General features: G+C 47.9%; 1 protein-coding gene across 4 annotated transcripts in view; it reads left to right on the top strand.

Moving 5' to 3' along the window:
* Window positions 1-386: 386 nt before the first annotated feature.
* The window catches only part of Scube2 (signal peptide, CUB domain and EGF like domain containing 2), a 68,395-nt gene continuing 48,121 nt past the window's right edge, over window positions 387-20,660 (top strand). For 3 of the 4 annotated variants that reach the window (XM_021167641.2, XM_021167638.2, XM_029479122.1), the window contains exons 1-5: window positions 446-594; window positions 1,859-1,981; window positions 8,563-8,688; window positions 13,685-13,819; window positions 19,393-19,518. In XM_021167641.2, the coding sequence (XP_021023300.1) occupies window positions 474-594; window positions 1,859-1,981; window positions 8,563-8,688; window positions 13,685-13,819; window positions 19,393-19,518 (631 nt within the window). In that variant the 5' untranslated portion in view covers window positions 446-473. Of the gene's footprint in view, window positions 595-1,858; window positions 1,982-8,562; window positions 8,689-13,684; window positions 13,820-19,392; window positions 19,519-20,660 lie in introns of all 4 variants that reach the window. The other variant, XM_021167639.1, reaches the window with a different exon arrangement.

Raw genomic sequence — 20,660 nt, 5'->3', positions numbered from 1 at the left:
TGTGATGGCCTGGGCAAAGCAGCTGGGGTCACTCAGATAGCCTTGTCCTGAGTCCTCTTGTATGTGGAACCCTAAGAAAATGTTGCTGGAAGGGTGCTGGGCCTGGGGTCCCATTGTGTGGGTACTAAGCGAGACACTCTCTGAGACATTCTCGGGGCACTTCTTCAGTTTGGAAGGACCGGGTCAAGTTGGAGGGCACTGGGCACAGGGGAGCCAAGACTCAGCGAGCGAGCGGGCGAGCGAGCGCAGGGCTCTGCCGACAGCGGCTCGGGCCACGGCGGCCGCGCCCCCTCCGCCCCGGGCCGGGGAGGGGCCAGGCGGGCGGGGCGGCACTGAAGACCGTGTGAAAATGAGGCCGGGGCTCCGGGGCGGGCGGGGCCGGGGGTGTCGCGGGCGCAGAGGCCGGGAGCCCGCACACGCCTCCCTGCGCCGCTGCCGCCGCAGGCTCTACGCGGCTCTGCGCTGCGGCTGCCATGGGGGTCGCGGGTTGCGGTCGGCCTCGGGAAGCCCGGGCGCTGTTGCTGCTGCTGCTGCCGCCGCTGCTGGCCACCGCCGTCCCTCCCGACCGGGGTCTCACCAACGGGCCGTCCGAGGGTGAGTGTGCAGCCGCGGGGCGCACCTGGCACGGCGCAGGACAGGGACTTCTGAGTCCCCTTGCCTATTCTCTCGATCCGGAGAGCCCACACCCTCTGTCCCTGCCATCGAAGGGCTGTTGACCTTTCCTGCCCTGGTACCTATGTTTTTTTGGTTTTTTTTGTTTTCTTTTCTGAAAAGGTTCTCTCAGAGTGCCTGTTGTCCAGTATCTCGCTGGCTGTTGCTGAATGGGACTGGGGCCTGGGTCCAGCTCCCCCTTGTGTGGATGGGGAAACAACTCGTGGTAATTTGGCCCCCCTTTTCCCTTTGGGGCTGATAAGTTCTGCTAGCTCCTGGATGAGCTGTGGAGACTTCTGTGGGCACGGAACTGTTACTGTGCCAAGACCAGGAGTGTCCCTAAACCTCCAAATTTGGAGCAGCTATGTAATAGAACTCTGCACAGTCTGCTTTGACTGAGCTTAAAATTCTTTCAAAACTCGTTCATTTTTATCTTCATACCCAGGAGTGATATCGAGTCTGGAGATGCTTTGGCTATGGTGGGTTTGCAGGTTGAGAGAACAGTCAGGGTTGGGGCTGGGGCCTCTGGGACACTATTCCTACCTTGCCCAGTCTGAGGGCTCAGGATGCTGTTTGCTTGAGACCAGGGAAACTTCCACCCCCACATCCCAGACTCAGAAAGCTGAGAGACAGCTGTCTTGGCGGTCTTCTGGAACTTTCTAGCCAACTCTGCTCTTTGTTCCTCTCCCTTAGCAGGCAGTCTACTATATTCTTATATGCCAGGCACGGTGCTGGCTTGGCATCAAAGAGCTAATTCAGTTGTCAGGTCACGGTCAGTTGTCAGGTCATGGTGGAGAGGCAGGTGAGGGTGGCCAGGGACAACCCTGCATACTGTGTGCTCGGAATGAGCTAAATACATGGGAGCCTGTGGTGGGAACATCTACCTGACATGAGGGGATCGTGGCTCACTTCCAAGCAGAGGTGCATCCACATCTGAACTGGGTCTTGGAGGCCAGTAAGGGCTGTCTCCTTACTTGGCTGATTCCACTTGGAAGAGTGCATCTGGAAATTGGCCTGGGCATGGTGTCCTTTATCCCAGGGTGTCGTAGCAGTATGGGGGTGGTTGGAGGAGTGGAGAGGGGTGGGCTTGTGGGAGGTGGAGAGAGAGAGAGTGAGAGAGTGAGAGAGAGAGAGAGAGAGAGAGAGAGAGAGAGAGATCACTCACAGCGTGGGTAGCATAAAAGGTGCTTGCTGTGTTCTTTTGCAGATGTGGATGAGTGTGCCCAAGGGCTGGATGACTGCCATGCTGATGCACTGTGTCAGAACACACCCACTTCCTACAAGTGCTCTTGCAAGCCTGGCTACCAAGGGGATGGCAGGCACTGTGAGGGTAAGTGACTTGGGCAGTGGGTAGGTGGGCAGCGGGGAAGCGGACACCTCCTTAGCTTTTGTAGCTCGGGTTGGCTAAATGACCCCTCCTATCTTGAATTCTGCCATCTGCTCTTTGAAATAATTTTCAGATCCTCAAAGGGCTGGGACGTTAGGTCCTTTTCCGAATGATTACAGTTTTCTCTGGCTCCAAAAGTCCTTTTGTGTGGCTCCTGGAAAAGGAAATGCAATGCTTTGCTGTCTTTTGATTCCACTCACCAGGAGAGCCAGACAGAGCTTCAAGGACCCTGCCTCCCTGGAGACTAAGGACTGGAGTTCTGCTTTCTGTTGTCTCTGGAGGATCCATCCTGTCTGTGGTTTTGGGCTGACTGATAGTGGGACCTGCTAGGCTTTAGAACTCTACCCAGGCACTGCCTTATTTGAGTGGCAGGTTGAGTCTGGAAAGATATATGCAGAGGGAGATTTTAGTTCTTCAGTGCTGCAGACCTGAGATCCTGAAGTCTGGACTCTGCCCACTAGGGATTAGTTCAGTGACTGAATTCAAGCTCAGTACTGAGTGGAAACTGCTCTCACAGGAGAAAGCAAAATGTTAGCCCTGACAGGGCTCTTCCGGGAACTTTGGGTCATTTCCATTGCTCGGTTTTATGGATGAGAACACTGAGGACAGGAGACTTGAGGCCATAAACACTTGATTAGTGTTTGGGTGAGGTCACATCCTCACCCCTGCCTGCCCCAGCTCCTGGTCCCTCATGCTCACTCAGCCTGCAGCTGCTTCTCTGGTTGCACAAGACATCCCTATAGACCTGAAGAGAGGTATTTGAGCTCAGCTCCGATGCTTCTTTCTGCCTCTGGGCCCAACCTTAGTGAGCATATTGGAGGCCTCTTTCACTCTGAGAGCTTTTAAACTCTTAAAAATTAAAGCCGGGCAGTGGTGGCGCAGGTCTTTAATCCCAGCACTTGGGAAGCAGAGGCAGGCAGATTTTTGAGTTTGAGGCCAGCCTGGTCTACAGAGTGAGTTCCAGGACAGCCAGGGCTACACAGAGAAACCCTGTCCTGAAAAAAAACCAAACCAAACCAAAACAAAATTGAGCTTATCTTCTGGTGGAAGTTGATCTGAACCTCTGCAAATACCAAACCTACAGTGTAAGGTAGGAAGTCTTGTCCAAGCCCTTGGAAAACCACACTAACTTCTGAGGCCGGAGGAAAATGTAATCCCTGTCTATTTGGGAGATGTTTGATGTCTTGATGTTTGATTCATGTCTTGATGTTTCAAATGACCCTGTCTCACCACATGGCCTCTGAGAAGTCCAGTTCTGGTGTATGTAACATCCAGAGGTACCTGGCGTGTGTGGTAGACACTCATTCTTGCATTTTGCTGTTGTTCTTGTTTTGATTTTGAATTATTTGTTTTTTGAGACAGGGTCTCATGTGGCCCAGCATGGCCTCAGACATACAAGCAAAGCTGATCCCCCTGCCTCTGTCTCCCAAGAGCTGGGCTTGTAGGTGCATACTGTGACACCCAGCTATATTTCCTTTGCATTTATTTATTTGTTTATATTTTAATTATGTGTTTGCATGTGCTTGTATGTAGATATGTGCATGTGAAGGCAGATATTCTTGAAGACCAGAGGTGTCAGCTCCCTCAGAGCTGGAGTCACCGGCAATTGTTAAACCTGTGAATGCTGGGAACTGAGTTCACATCTTTTCCAAGAGCAGTACATATTTTATCTGCTGAGCCACCTCTCTGGCCCCTATTTTTCTTTTACTTTTTAAATTTTCTTTTCTTTTTAAGGGAACTTTTTATTTAGAAATACTTTCAGGCCAGAAAGGTTGTAAAACAATGCAAAGCTCATAGCTATTTGCCACACATCTTACCCCAGTACTACCAGCTTACAAAAAAACAGTACAGTCACCCAAACCAGGAAAGTAACAATGGCACAACGCCATTTAAAAACAACTGTAAACATCGTTCGGATTTTTATCAGATTTCCCCTGTTGTTCTGTTTCTGCTTCATAGTTAATTCCAGGTCCTGACCCACATTGCCAGTACCTGTGTCTCTTGTGATTCCTCAGCCCTTAATCTGCCTTTGTCTGGAACATCAACTCATTTATTTATTTTTTTTTTTGAGACAGGGTCTGTTGTAGCTCCGGCTGGCTTCCAACTCCCTCTGTAGTTGAGGAATTGATGCCATCAAACTCCTGACCAGCCTGCCTCCACCCCTAAGTGCTACATTCCAGGCCTGTGACCCCTTATCTGCCTTAGGTGATACTGAAGACTCAACAGTGTTTCTCATGCTAGGCAGTTGTCAGCTGCCTGATGTGGTTGCAGGTTGCTGAGAACTGAACCTGAGTCCTTTGCAAGAGCAACAAGTGCGCTTAACTACCAAAGCCATCTCTTTGGTCACAGTACTGACACTTCTGATGAACACTGTGATTTCATTTGTTTCATAATAAGAGGCAAAGACTTGATAGAGCATGGTGTGGAGGCTGTGCTAGAAGGATTGCCAAGGCTAGAAGGATAACCTTGGCTATACACTGAGACTGTGTCTTCTCATGGTATGGTTTGCTGGCATTTCAATAAGACTGTCACAGAAACACCACAGTGACTTTCCCGGGAAGCCACATCAGTGATATATGATGTCACTATGTCCCATTGAGGTGATGCTAACCTTTTTTTAGCAACCAATTTAAGATGGTGTCTGTTGAACTGGGCAATGATGGCGGATGCCTTTAATCCCAGCACTCGGGAGGCAGAGGCAGGCGGATTTCTGAGTTCGAGGCCAGCTTGGTCTACAGAGTGAGTTCCAGGACAGTCAGGGCTACACAGAGAAACCCTGTCTCGAAAATAACCAAAAAAAACCACAAAAAAACCAAAAAAAACCAAAACCGACAAACAACAACAACAACAACAAAAAAACGGCTTGTGTCTGCTGGTTTCTCTACTGCCAAGTTCCGATGATTTCCTCCCCATATTGCTGTGGAAGCAGATGGGGGGGGACTGTTGACATTAAGTCTTTGCTCACTGATTTTGGTGTCCAACTATGGATCTTGCCTGCAACAGCTGTAACTCTAATATGCACCCCCCTTGAAACTCTGCACTTGTCCCCTCCCCTTATGCATCTCTATACTGTGTTTTTTTTTTTTAAAGGAAGATATGCCCCTTCTTGCTCATTCATCCGTTTCTTCATCTATTTCACTGTATACTTTTGCATATTGGTGTTATATCAGTATTTATTTTCAAATTGTTCTAGCTGCAGCAATTGGAAGCTCTTCCTCATGGTTAGCCTTTTGAAATCCTTTTTTTTTTTTTTTAAAGAATTTCCTAATACTTTATATTACAAGATCCTCCATAGCGTTCTTATGTTTTCTGCTTGCCCTGGAACCCACCACCCCTCACGATGGCTCTCGTTCCTTTGATGGAAAAGGACAAGGGTCTACAGAACCCAGGACCTGTGCGTGTGGTGTTCTCAGGGAAGCCTTGTTCCTAAGTCGCCTCAGTGCACAGAGCGGGGATGTCTTTGTGCGTGTGCTGTCTGCTCATTTTGTTTGCTTTTCTGAGACAGGGTCTCTCTTTTATGTAGCTCTGGCTATCCTGAAACTTGCTATGTAGACCAGGCTGGGCTCAATCTCAGAGATCCACCTGCCTGTCTCCCAAATTCTGGGATTACAGGTGTGCACCACCATGCCTAGCTTATTAATTCTTTGTTTTCTTCCCTCTGAATCTATATTTAAACTGTGGTCAGCACTGATAGTTTGACTTCTGTGCTAGAACCAAGTCACTCTGGCCTTGCAGGTTTTTCCTCGCACAGTAAGAGATCCAATTCTTACTGTTGTGCTGTGCTTACCTTTGTCCAGCCTTAGCAGCTACAGGACGTATTCACAGGATCACTGATGCCTGGCCCTGTGAGGACCCCAGTTCCGCTAACCACAGTATTTATTAACTAGAGTACAATACGCAGCAGTTCGTGCTTTTACAGCATCCAGTAAGTGGTCGCTTAGTTATCTAGGTTAGTGCTTTACGGATGTGTCTCGGCTATGTTTTAATTCATAATATTCTTAGTTTGTTTCTTTTTTTTTTATCTCACTTACTCATTCCCATCCCCTACACCTACTGGCTATTTGTTTGTATTATTCACATAAATAAAACCTCACTGCATTTCTTTGTACCAAGCTGGTATCCTCACACAGGTGGGGTGCTTTCCTGCCCCCCTCACCCCGCCCCATGGCTCCTCTTTCTGCCCCTTTCCCCTCATACCTGCAGTTTTCTGCTTATTCTTCCTTTATGTCTTTTATACAAATAAGCAAATAGGAGCCTGCTTTCTTTGTTAATGAATTTTCAGCTGCATCATGTAGATACCATAGATCTCACCACTTTTATATATAACAGCCCATAATTTGTAATAAATCGCCCGAGTCCTGCAGCCACACAGACAGAGTTTTCAAACATGTTACTTTCTCAGTAATATCCACCATGCACACTTCATTTCCAGCCCTTCCCCAGTCCCAGCTGCAGCTAACTAGCAATGCGTATCCTTCCTGGATGTGTCCTGTGGACAGACTCCTCTAATCCGGGTTCCTTGTATGTGGATTAATTCTCTCGGCATGCTGCTAGGGAAGTAGTGTCATGTGCAGTCTGTAGCCACACTGCCTCTTTATCAGTGAATAAGTAGTCTGTTGTACAGACATACCTCAGCCTTTGTTTGTTCTCGAGACAGTCTTGCTACATGAACCAGGTTGTCCTCAAACTCACCGTGCAGTCCAGGCTGGCTTCAAGCTTGTGACCTTCTCTCTTTTTCTCCTTTTTTTTTGAAAATGGAATTCTTTCTCACATAATCTATCCAGATTACAGTTTCCCCTCCCCCAACTCCTCTCAGTTCCTCTCTACCTCCCCTCTCATCTGGATCCTCTCCCTTTCTGTCTTTCATTAGAAAGCAAATAGGCTGCTCTTATTTTTAAACACAACTTATTTATTTTTATGTTCATTGGTGTGTTGCCTGCATGTATGTTTGTGTCAGGGTGTTTGTGTCAGGTTTATTTATTTTATAAATAAAAATAAAACAGAAAACAAAAACTAACACAAACACGAACAGGACAAAACAAACAGAAGAAAAAGAGACCAAGAGAAGCACAAGAAACAGATGTAGATGCAGAGACCCACTCGTTTACACTCAGAAATCTCATAAAACACCAAACTGGGAAGGAGGGCGGGAGGGCGGGAGGGAGGAAGAGACAGAGAGACTGAGACAGACAGAGACAGAGGGGATAAAGTTACCAAAAGGTGGGGGCGGGGAGAGGGAAGTCCTGACATGGCCTTATGAGACCAAGAACCTCCAAAGATGCTACGGAGTTTGTTCTCTGTTGGCCGTCTGCCGCCGGGCGGGCGGGCGGGTGGGCTGGGCGTGACGTCCATCCTTAAGAGTAGTAGTTTGTTTTCCAACTGAGACTCCCTTGGAGAAAAGTAAAAATTTCATTTGCAAGTGGTTATCAGTGGAAGATAGCTTTTGGGTTAAGATGTGGCTTGTGTCCACTTGCTTCAGCCCCAGAGCCCCATCTGATGCTGAGCTGTACACGCTGACCCAGTCTCTGTGAGTTCATGTGTGTGTTGGGCCTTACTCCGGTGTCCTCCAACCCTTCTGTCCCTTAACTCTCTTTACCTCCTCCTCTGCAGAGGTCCCTAATCCCTGGGGCAGGGGTTTGATAGAGATATAATGTTTAGGACTGAGTGTCCTAACCTCTCATCTTCCATGTCATCTTGGCTGTGGGTCTCTGTATTTGTTTCTGCGCTCGCTTCTGTCCCATCATCTTCTTAACCTTAGACTATTTTCTTGAATTTAAGATATTCTATGCTTTCTTTTGCATTTGGATTTTTTTCATTTAACAATATATCCTATTAATTATTCCAATTCATTTCATAGAGACTTTCTTTCTTTCTTTCTTTCTTTCTTTCTTTCTTTCTTTCTTTCTTTCTTTCTTAGAGCTGCATAGTACTCCATCAAGTGAATATATCATGTCTTACTTAGGGTTTCTATTGCTGTGATTGAACATCACGGCCAAAGCACCTTGGGGAGGAAAGGGTTTATTTCGCTCACAGGTTCATAGCACTGTTCATTATTAAAGAAAATCAGGACAGTGTACACACAAGGCAGGAACTTGGAGGAGTGCTCAATCCAGGCTCGCTCCCCATGGGTTGCTCAGCCTGCTTTCTTATAGAACCCAGAACCACCATACCAGGGACAGCACCACCCACAATAGATTGGGCCCTCCCTTGTCAATAACAAATTAAGAAAATGCCTTATGGCTGGATCATTTGGAGGCATTTTCTCAATTAAGTGTCCTGTGTTGAGATAACCCTAGTTTGTGTGTCAAGTTGACATAAGACCAGCCAGCCCATATCACATCCCTTAAACTACTCTCCTAAATGTGGACTTCTGGGTTCCTTCCTGTAATCTCAAACAATACAACAACGAAGACTGGTGCTTGCTTATTTTTCAGTTTGTGTGGATTCTAAGAAGTGGGTAAATGCATACATAGATCTCTCAAAGGAATAGCACCTGCTGAGCTTGCCTCTGCTTTTCTTCTCAGACATGGATGAATGTGACAACGCACTCAACGGAGGCTGTGTCCACGACTGTTTAAATATTCCAGGCAACTATCGCTGCACCTGTTTCGATGGCTTCATGTTGGCTCATGATGGTCATAATTGTCTTGGTAAGAAAACATTTTTCTCTCCCCACCTTCTACCAGCCTCTTTCTTTTTGAAACCTTACTCATGAAAGCAAAAATGGGGTGGAGGGACCTGGGGTCCATTTCAGTCAGTAGAGTGCTTGCCCAGCATGCACAGAGCCCCACATTCCATCCCCAGCAGGGCAAAACCACAGTGGTACATATCTGTAATCCCAGCGCCCAGGAGACAGAGGCAGGAGGATCAACAATTTAAGCTTATCCTTAGTTACAGAGCAAACTTGAGGCTAGTCTGGGCTACATGAGATCCTGTCTACATATATAAAAAATACAAAAAAGTGACCTAGGATCATGGAAATGTGGCTTTTGTCCCCTTAGACATTAGACTATGTGACAGAAAACTGGATAGATAAATTTAGTCCAAGGAGATGGGCAGACATTGCCACTACTGTTTATTGATTTCTGACACTGACTTTCTTGCCTTAGGTGTTCTGGTGAAAGGACCCTAACTGCCCTTTAAATGTTATGTCTTCATTCTTGCTTCAGATCTGTGTTGGGTCACAGCCAGGTAGATCCTACACTTTTTTTTTTTTTAAAGAAAGTCAAAAGCTTTCTGTAAGCATCCTCTAAGACTTCCACAAGGCAGACATATCAACTGGCATTGCAGTCCCTGACATGAGGAATGCAGACTCTTCCTACCAGTTCCTCATGTGAGCACTAGATCAGAACCTAGAAGCCCTCCTGCTAGATGGGGCTGAGGCTGCATAGTTTGGGAGGATGCTGCACACCGGGCAGGTGTTTTGTTTTGCTAGGCTCATGCTGTCAGCCCTACAGAAGGACAATATGTTGATGGGCCTTTCTCTGGCTGACCTCTTGGCCAACCACGGTCTGTCTCAGATTTTCCTTTAGAGTGTGGTAGGAACAGTCACCTGATCAACTGCCTTGATGTCAGCTTAAGAAGCCATACAAGTGCCAGGAAGATGGCACAATTGTTGAAGTGCCTGCTGTGCAAGTTTGAGGGCCTGCATTTGGATCCCCAGCATCCGTGGAAGAGCTGGGCATAGTGGTGCACACTTGCAACCCTGGCACTGGGGAGGTAGAGTCAGACAGATCCCTGGGGCTCATTGGCCAGATGACCTAGGGTTAACGAGAGACCTTGACTCAAAATATTAGTTGGAAAACAGCTGAGGAAGACACTTGGCATTGATCTCTGATCTCACACACAGGCAGACACCCACCTGAACACCCTCCTTCCAAGTCTAGGCTGGACTTGTATTCGAAAAGTCGTGCTCTGGAGTAGGAAAGGAGGAGGAAGGGGAGGAGGAGGAAGAGGAAGAAGAAGAAGAGGAAGAAGGAGAGGAGGAAGAAGAGGAAGAGGAGGAGGAGGAGGAAGAGGAGAATGTTCCCATTTGAGATTCAGTCCTGATAATTATATTTCAGTATTACCTATCTGGTGTGGACCTTTCCTGTCTGCGCCCCCATGAGAGAGGCCCAAGCCATGTGGGCTTCCAAGCCTGCAGCTGTCAGTCAGATGTCATGGGTGTCTAGGGGAGTATAAACTCCTCCTAAGCAGGTAGCACTTCAAAAGCATACATTTGAAGACAAGCCTGAGAGCAGAAATAAATCACAATGATTTTAAAAGTCAGACAAGACTTCAGTTTGTTGGACAGCATACATTCTAGTGTCGTGGTTATAGTTGACTTCCCTTTGGTTTGCCAAAAGCATCATTATGAGGGCTGATATCTGATGGCTGACCTGGTTCTTATTGTGGGATATGGGCTTCCTGAGAGCAGCAGGCTGGCCTAACAATGTCAGCCAAGGCCAAGTGGGACTTTCTGAACATAAGCATGACCATAAATTTCCAGGCCTAAGATGGCTCAGTAGAATGTCCTTGTCACCCACTTGAGGTTTCTTCATGGAGTCTGTCAAGCATATGCTGAGTGTGTATGCAAAGACTGAGGGCTCCTTTAAAAGAAGGCAGTAGAGAGGTAGAGATATAGTTCTGTTGGTAGAACATAGTTTTTTAAGTTTTTAAAAAATTTATGTGCAATGGTGTTTTGCCTGCATTTATGTCTGTGTAAGGGTGTCAGATCCCTGGAACTAGAGTTACAGACAGCTGTGAGCTGCCACATGGGTACAGGGAGCTGAATCCAGGTCCTCTGGAAGAGCAGCCAGTGCTCTCAACCTCTGAGCCATCTTTTCAGTCCATCAGTAGAATGTTTGGTTAGCCAGCACAAATCCCTGGTTTCAGTTTCTAGCACTCCATAAAGCAGGCATAGTGGCTTACACCTGTAATGTCAGTGTTCTGGAGGTAGAGGCAGGAGGATCAGGAGTTCAAGATTATCCCTAGAGAGTTTGAGGCCAGCCTGGGCTACATGAGACCCTGTGTTAAAGAGAAGAAGGAGGAGGAGGAGGAAGAAAGCTATGAAGGAATGCTGTTTATTTGGAAGAGTAGGACCAGCACACAGAGGGACTTCTACACCCTTTGTGATAAGACACTTTGTGGCAAGAAAGAGCTCTGAGCCTGAATTTCTCTGAAGTGGCAGTTTCCTGTATTCTCTGAGGTGACTCTTTCCCTGTGGTCAGCCCCTACTAAACACACATTAGCCACAAATACACAAGCCCGTGTGCTCTGACACTAAGTTCCCAGTCTGGGGAGCAAATACACGGAAGTGAATGCACCTCTTCCCCTCGGCCCGCCCACCTGAACTCAGTTCCCATTTATGGCGAGTTCTAGCTCAGCTGTTTGTCTTGGTAGCAGTGGCTCTTCTGAGATGTTTACCAGACACCACTGCACGAGTCTTACCCCAGTCCAGTTATATTGATGTCTCTGGAGGACGTAGCCAGGGTGTCTGGAGGTTGCCACAACGCAGAGTCTGAAGACAGCCACTAGCTCCTGACCCACACTTATCATGTGAACATACACTACATTCATTCCATCTCATTGTGTCACCCACTTTAATGATACATTGCTGATTGCTTGAAAGACGATGTAGTAAGTGATGGGTGGAATGGGGCTGTTGTGGCTTGGGAGAGCTTGCCTTCAGGCAGGCCAGGGAGAGAGAAGCCTCTCTGTTTGCAGTGAGCCCTCGCTGCAGAAGGCCAGGTGTCTCGGCCCAGGCTGGAATGCGCTTCCTTTGCCCTTTGGCATAGACAGGGCAAGTTTGTTAGGCTTCAGGGAATGGCTGGAGTCCCATCAGTTTAGGAGAACATTGCCTGGTAGTGTAGGAGGACCCTTGCCTGTAAGATCTGAAGCTTGAAACCAGATAACAGACATTTAAATGTGAGTTTTCTGGTTACAGATACACCCAGGAGTCAGTGATAGGCACATGAGATATTAAACTAGAGCCTTTTTTTTTTTTAAATCACCTTTCTTCTTATGCCTTTGTGATCTCTGAGGTTCTCTGGAAGTTTTCTCCTTGGCTCTGGTTGTCGACACTTGTTCCTTGTTGCTCATCAGTTGACCAGTTAGTGAACTGTCCAGTGCTCTGCCAACCACTATTTCATACTATTATATTATAAGACAGAAGTCTACATCTGCCAGGAGTGCGCAGTCTGATGGGGACCCACAGAGTATTGAGAAGTCAGGCCAGACAGTGGCCCAGGGCAGCTGTGCCAGGGTCTCAGGCTATTGTGGAAGGAAGGTTCCCTTAGGGGTGGGTTGCAGTAACAGGTCTGAGGAGCCTCACTTCCTGCCTTTCTGACTGTGCCTTCCCAGGTTCTGGGAGCTCCTGCTGACTTCTCTGCATCTTCCCTGCCCCGTCACGGACAGAATTCTCCCCTTGGCTTGCACCTTTCTGCTCCTGTTCTCCTCGTTCCCACATTCTTTGGCCCTCCTGTCTTCTGCAACCGGTGTTCAAAGCTGGGCTCATGCCACACCACAGTGTTCTCTATCCCTCTGCTCCCTCATGCCCGCTGGGTCCTGCTTTACACCTCAGTCTGTTAGGATATCTCTTTCTACACTGAGAGCAAAACGGAGTCTCCATTCCTGTTTCTGAGACCAGCATCAGTCTTCCTCAGGTTTCTTTCTAGAAAGCCTCCTTCCTGTCCTCTAAGGAGCCTTGGAACAGTGACATCCCTGGGGCATCTTGTCTACCCAGCAGTTTTCTATGCCTGCCTCTCCAGCTTCTCCCAAGGGTAGCCAATCTGCTTCTATCTCTGCCCACAGCTCTGGCTTGGCTGTTTTGGGTACAGACAGAGAGAAAGCCAGGTTTCAGGCTTTGCTTTTTTTTTTTTTTTTTTTTTTAATCTGCCCTACTGCTGTCTTAGATTCCTCCAAAGAAGGGGCCTTGACTTCTTCACCACAGTGAAACAGGAGCTACTTCGCTTCCTATTTAAGACCCAGAAGCACTGGGGCCTTAATCTATCTTCCTGAATGTATCTCCTGTGACTTCCCTCCACGTCTCCCAGGCTCTAGCCAAATGGGATGACTCACTGCTATCCAATACACTCCGAGTTTCCCCGCCTCTGTGCTAGGGGAGGGCTCTGGCCCTTTAGCCTGGAATCGCTCTTCTCCAGGTTTGTAACTGCAGGATCCCAAGGCCCATCTCTTATCAGCTTTCCCCATAGGGCACAGTGTTGATAGCACACAATCACATGCTACCTACCTTCTTTCTTCTGCCCCACCCTTCTCTTATCTTAGAATCCATTGTACATTGTCTTTGTCTCTCCTGAAGGCCTTCTCAGGAAGCTAAGCATTATCTCACCCATCTGGCTCTGTGCTTTAGAAATTGAAGGTGTTCATTGGCTTCTGTGTTTGTTCCCTGAGCTTGACTAGGTGAGCCCTAGACCCATGGACCTATGGGGGCTGGGTGAACCAACCACAGGCTCCTTTGGCTCTGGCTTGGAGAGTTTCTGTGATACAGGGACAAGAGGAACCTTGTCTCTGCTTAGCAGGAGCCACTGAGCCTCCTGGCTGGGTTGGGCTTTGGAAATAGTCATGAAAGACAATCTCTCTCTCTCTCTCTCTCTCTCTCTCTCTCTCTCTCTCTCTCTCTCTCTCTCTCTCTCTTTCTCTCTCCAGATATGGACGAATGCTTGGAGAACAATGGTGGCTGCCAGCACATCTGCACCAACGTTATGGGGAGCTATGAATGTCGCTGCAAAGAAGGTTTCTTTCTAAGTGACAATCAGCACACTTGCATTCACCGCTCAGAAGGTATCTTAGTCTGGCTGAGGGTGGTGGTGGTGGGGCGGAGTCTCATCAGAGTTCCCACCCCTTCACATATGAGAAGACTTTATCCTGGAAGCAGAGTGTCTAGAAAGTCTTAGAAGATGGAGACAAGTCCAGAATGTGCTGCTAGAGAGACTCGGCAAGCACTGTTACCTTTCATGGTTGTCACCTAGCAACGTGGCAGGCTGCAGGATCTCTGAGGTCCCTGCAAACTTTCACACCCTCTGATCCTAATCTCTAAATAGAGAACATTTCAAACCTCAGTACATGGCTCCAGAGAAATAAGGTGTGTGATTTGCCAAGTTTTTCAAAAAGATGCTGAAAACCGCAGTACCAGTGCAAGCATGCCCTTTGCCCTGGGCTGGGGATGCGGGCCGGGGAGGGAGCTGGATCCTCCCTCCCTATCGGACTAGCCTCCTTACAGTCTCAAGACACTTCTGGCCCTTCCCTGAGTTTTGCATTTCTTGGGCTCTATGCTTCTAGGGTTCTGTGGGGGTTGTGGGCAGGAGAAAACACCCTCTCTGGACTACCCCAACCCCCATGTTCTCTCCCACTTAGCCATTACCGCTCTTCTGAAGGCCTTCCTCTCATAATCTTTGCTTTGAGTTTGTCTCCTTTTTTTTGAGTTTATGTCTTTTATTTCTACTATTTTTATTTATTTATTTTGGTTTTACGAGACAGGGTTTCTCTGTATAGCCCTGGCTGTCCTGGAGCTCACTTTGTAGACCAGGCTGGCCTCGAACTCAGAAATCCGCCTGCCTCTGCCTCCCGAGTGCTGGGATTAAAGGCGTGCGCCACCACGCCCGGCTATTTCTACTATTTTTAAATCCCTACAGCTTTGTAGGAGTCTTTGGAGGGAGGGGCATCAAGCACAAGTGGCCAATCGGTTGGTTTTTTTACCGAATGTCATCTTCTTATTTCTTTGCTTTTTTTTTTTTTTTTAAAGCCAAATAGGCTTATCTTAGTGGCTGTATCTCCTTGGTGTTGCCTCCTCCTGTCTTTAGATTTAAGAGCCCAAATATTAGACAATTCACTCATCTTAGCATATGATGCGTATGATCCCCATATCTTAAGAGTGACGTCACTTTAAGTTCTTCCATTATCAATCACAGACTTATAAATTTATTATCTATTTACCATGACCTTAGTGGACATTTCAAGTGTTTCTTCTTGGAAGATGATTTGACTTTTATTTTCCAAGAATGGTGGATTCAGCTACATTTGACAGAATGCCTTGGTGTTGGGGAGCAGTGTATTTGATAGCTGCTGCTCCCATCTGTTCACTCTCAATGCTCACCGTGGGTCGGGGGAGTCACAAACACTGGTTCTGATTTCTTATCTCATGTTACGTGTGACCCTGGAATAGTAGTGGTGGCTTTTTCTTCCTGCTGGGGTCTCAAGATTCTGGTGGCATTGGATGAAGTTTCACATGATAGACCTGGAGAAGGGACTCATTAAGGAGTCAGGCAGAGAGTGACCTGACTCAGGGCTCTCTCCTGTCAGTCTGCTTCCAGGGACGTCACTCTGACTTTCTCCTCTGGTGGCTGTTGGGGGGAGGAAGGACCTACTGGTAAAGCCATTGCCTCTGCACCCCCACGTAGGCTCTGCCCACCAGCAGCAGCCTGGGCTTCTGGTCTCTTACTTAGCCTGTGTTCCAGAGCCCTGGCTCAGCTCTCCTCTCCCCTCCTACAGGTTTCTTAGAGCAGAGGTAAATACGAGTTCTTTCTGTGAGCTGTATTAGAATGCTAACTCTTCCACAATTCAGACATTCTTGGATCCCCTGATGGGTACTTAACGTGAATATAAATGTCTGGAACTAAAACCCAAATCCAAGAATTGTTATTGTGGTCTGGAAGTGCTGTGATTTTCTGTTGCATTTCAGTTTGACGACTAGGCAAATTCCTGCCAGTGTGAACCAGCAGGTTACAGCAGTTTGCAATGGCGACCCACTTCCACCATAGGACTTGAATTCTTCAACCAAATGACTTCTACATTCCTAAGGACTTCTTCCTTCATGTGTACAGTAGCCTCTTGGAGATTGTATTCAAAGACTCTAAAATCCACCATGGAAAATGTGTGTGTGTGTGGGGGGGGGAGAGCTGATGTCACAGGCTAGTATTTTCTATTGCTACTGTTTTGTTTTAATAATTATTTACTAAGTATTTTTCAACAAGGAGACCTAGCAGCTGAGTTGGATGGAACTCAAGCTACTGAATTTTTTGTTAAAAACAGTTAGAAAGCCTAGAGCTGTGATGAAAAGAATGTGTGTTTTCACCCGTGTAATGGAGGGGAAACCTCACCCTCCATCTGCCTTTGTTCCCATTCAGGGGTGTTCAGGCTGTCAGAACGAGCCTTTCTCTTTTGTCTTGTCTGCTCTGGGGTATTTAGACAGTGTACTGCTGCCCTGGCTGAGCTGCAGGCGACATCGGGTGACAAGGAGGACTGGGCTTGTAGCAGTGCTCATCTCCTGTCTTGTACAATATTTCCCATCCTTACTTTAAGTTTCCAGAGATATCCTAAAGTGGAAGCCTGGCAAGGGAGCAAAAGTGTGGGGGCATCTCCGGGGTTTCTGTGCATCTTCCTTTGGGTGAACCGTTAGCTTTGGACATGGCTACCAGACCAGGTCCTAGAGAAATTGGGCTCTAGCTGTCCTTCCTGGTCTGGACCAGACCCATCTGCCTCCTCTAGCTATGACCTTGTTTTGAATTAGGGTACTCTGAAGGGCTTTGGGGGTCACATCTTGAAAAGCCATCTGCATTTTCAGAGTCGTCTCTGTCCTCATCACCTCTTGGCAACTTCAGATCCAGTTTGCTATGAGGGGACATCAGGGGCAGCTTCTCTGATGACTTTTGGTTTTCTTATAAAATATTTCTTGTGTAAATGAACTGCTCAGGGCCAGCAAAAGTCACTTTGCAAATGCCTTAGGCACATAATCAGAAGGTGAATGGGAACTGTTTGGCAGGGGGAGGTAGACTTTTTATGAGTTCCTACACTGTATCTCAAGCACTGTAACAATTACCTGTTAGTACCATCCTGTCTCAATTACTTCAAATGCTCCACAGACCCAAAGGCAAACACAGGACTTGCTGGGTCTTTTGCAGCTCTCACCTCTTGTGCCTTTTCAGTATTGGGGTGTGAATGACATCTTCATAAAGGATCAGCCAGAGCAGAGAGAGCTTTGCGGCAACCCAGTGCAAGCTTCTTTCTGTGCTACTTGACAGCAGCCCTCGGCAGGGGCTGACGAATCCCAGCAGCACGCAGCAGATTGTATGGGGGGGCGGCACAGCTCGAAACTGTCAGATGAAAAACAAGGTGGTCTTTGACAGACCCGAGAGTTAGAGGATGTTTTAACTGCTGTACCGTCTTTTGAAATAGAACTATCTTGTGAAGTAACTGTTCCCAGGACACACAGGCATTGAGAGGAGGGTCATCTTTTCATTGAAGTCTATTAGCTGTGGCTTTAGGGGTAGAATACAGAATGGTGTTCAGCCCTAGGAAAGCTGAATAAACCCTTCCAGTACTGGAGTTTAAAATAGTCCTAATTCTAGAGTTAGAAAGTCTCATAGGCCCTCTAACCATTGAGAACCAAAGCTCCACTCTCAAGGATGTCTCAGAGTCACCTTACACAGATGCCAAGACACAATATGTGCACACCTCCTCACTAATGCATCCCTGACTGAGAAGACATCTTCAGTATATGCTTGGGTTGGATACCCAGGCTGCAAGGTTCCAACGAACTGGTTTCTTGATGAGGCAGGCTGCAAGGTTCCAACGAACTGGTTTCTTGATGAGGCAGGCTGCAAGGTTCCAACGAACTGGCTTCTTGATGAGGCAGGCTGCTGGCAGCCTACACAGGCGCTGCTTCTGCCCTTGCACTAGTGCTTAGATCCCTGCTTCTCAACTCTTGGGTCGTGACCCCTTCGACAAACCTCTATATCCAAAAATATTTACCTTGCTATTCATAACAGTAGCAACATTACGGTTATGAAGTAGCAACAAAAGTAATTTTATGGTTGAGGTCACCACACCATGAGGAATTGTACTGAAGGGTCACATGAGGAAGGTTGAGAACCATCGATTTAGATGCTTGCTTAAGCCAGCAAGTATCACAGCTACCTGATGTATCCCTCTTTCCCATCACCATTGTTAGGACTGATCGGGCCTAACAGACTCTTACGGAACAGCTAACATCATTTCACGGTAGCTACAGGAACCCACATGCAGGAAAGCTTCCCCTCTTTCCTTTTATCCTTCTTGTGTTGTTGTATGATGCTGTCCGTGAGAGGCGTGATGCCCTGAGCATGCTCAGGGCCGGTCACTTGAGAGAAGCCTCAAGGCAGGTGCCTGTGGTTCTTCATGGCTGAATGTAAATGCATGGCAGACATAAAGGCTCAGGTTCTGCTCCCTGGGGTGGAGGCACTGCTTTGTTGAGAGGGCTTCTTTATTTTTTAAAGATTATTTTATGTGTATGAGTGTTTTGCATGCATGTATGTCTGTATATCATGTGTTTGCCTGGTGCCCACAGAGGCCAGAAGATGATTCTGGATCCTCTGGAAATGAGGTTTATAGATGGTTGTGAGCCATCGTGTGGAAGCTGGAATCAAACCCAGGTCCTCTGGAAGAACAGCCAGTGCTCTTAACTGTTGAGCCACCTCTTTAGCTCCAACTCCTCTTCTTTAAAAAAATTCAAGGGATCCCATCTCTTAGGCAACAAAAGAAATCTTTTATATCTCCGTTAATTGCCCCAGCCTGGTTATTTAATATTTTATTTATTTATTAGGTTTTTCAAGACAGGGTTTCTCTGTTAGCCATGGCTATCTTGGAACTCACTCTGCAGACCAGCCTGGCCTCGAACTCAGAGATCTACCTACCTGTGCCTCCCGAGTGCTGGGATTAAAAGTATGTGTCACTACCACCCATCTTTTTATTTTTTATTTTCATTTTTTTGAGCCCCAGCCTGATTTTAATGCACATTTTTAAAATTTGTTTATTGTGCATGTACACAGAAGAGGGCAACCTAGAGGAATTGTTTCTCTCCTACCATGAAGGTTTTGGTCATAAAACTCAATTGGTGAGGCTTGGCTTCCTTTACCCCCTGTGCCATTTTACCAGCCAGATGTAGTCTTCAAAAATGTGCAGCTGAAGCAGGGTGGTGGTGGCGCATGCCTTTAATCCCAGCACTTGGGAGGCAGAGGCAGGCAGATCTCTATAAGTTCAAGGCCAGCCCAGTCTACAGAGTGAGTTCCAGTACAGCCAAGGCTACACAGACAAACCCTGACTTGAAAAGCCAAAAATGAAAAAAAAAAAATGTAGCTGGGGCCATAAGGGTGATGCATGCCTGTAATCCCAGCACACCTGTGAAGTGGAGGCAGGAGCATGACGAATTCTAGGTAAGTCTGAACTACAAAGGGAGTTGAAGGCCAGCCTGAGCTACAAAGCAAGACCCTGTCTCATAAAACAAAAATAAACTATGGGGCCAATAGAGCCTATGGCCTTCCCCACTGTCCATCCTGTAGCTTTCCCCAGTCTGTCACCTGCTACACACTACTGTCTTGCAGAAGGCCTGAGCTGTATGAACAAGGATCATGGCTGTGGTCACATCTGCAAGGAGGCCCCGAGAGGCAGCGTTGCCTGTGAATGCAGGCCTGGTTTTGAACTGTCCAAAAACCAGAAAGACTGCATCTGTAAGTATGAACTGTCAATAAGTGAGGTGGGTACAGCCTATACAGAGGTCAGAAAAACAACCACGGGGACAGCCACAGGTATAGATAGCCACAGGCACAGCTACAGGCACATGCACAGGCACAGGCAGAGTCAAAGCCACAGGCAGAGGCACAGCCACAGCCACAGGCACAGACACAACCACTGCCACAACTACAGCCACAGGCACAGTCACAGCCAGAGCCACGGTCACAGCCACAGTGATAGGCACAGCCACAGGCACAGGAACAGGCATAGGCACAGGCACAGGCACAGGCACAGGCACAGCCACAGGCACAGCCACAGCCACAGCCACAGCCACAGCCACAGCCACAGCCACAGCCACAGCCACAGCCACAGAGACAGGCACAGCCAAAGTCAGAGGCTCAGGCTCAGGCTCAGGCACAGCCACAGCCACAGCCACAGGCACAGGCATAGGCACAGACACAGACACAGACACAGACACAGGCACAGGCACAGGCACAGGCACAGGCACAGGCACAGACACAGACACAGGCACAGGCACAGGCACAGGCACAGGCACAGGCACAGGCACAGGCTCAGGCACAGCCACAGCCACAGCCACAGGCACAGGCATAGGCACAGGCACAGGCACAGACACAGACACAGGCACAGGCACAGGCATAGGCACAGGCACAGGCACAGGCACAAGAATAGACAAAGACAAAGACACAGTCACAGGCACAGCCTCAGCCACAGCCACTGGCACATCAACAACCACAGCTACAGCCACAGCCACAGCCACAGGTATAGGCACAGGCACAGACACAGACATAGCCATCGGCACAGGAACAGACACAGGCACAACCACAATCATAGGTACAGCCACAGGTACAGGCACAGATACAGCCGCAGTCACAGCCATAGCCACATTTATAGCCACAGCCACTGGCACATCTACAGCCATAGGCACAGGCAGTGGAACAGGCACAGGCACAGGCACAGGCACAGGCACAGGCACAGGCACAGGCACAGGCACAGGCACAGGCACAGGCACAGGCACAGGCACAGACACAGACAGAGGCATAGGCAGAAGCACAGGCACAGCTTAGGAACACAAGAGCAGCTTGTGGGAATCATTCTTTCCTTCTATTCTATGTGTCCC

Source organism: Mus caroli, chromosome 7 (assembly GCF_900094665.2).
Source record: "Mus caroli chromosome 7, CAROLI_EIJ_v1.1, whole genome shotgun sequence".
Classification (NCBI taxonomy): domain Eukaryota; kingdom Metazoa; phylum Chordata; class Mammalia; order Rodentia; family Muridae; genus Mus; species Mus caroli.
This window is presented reverse-complemented; position numbering and strand designations above follow the sequence as displayed.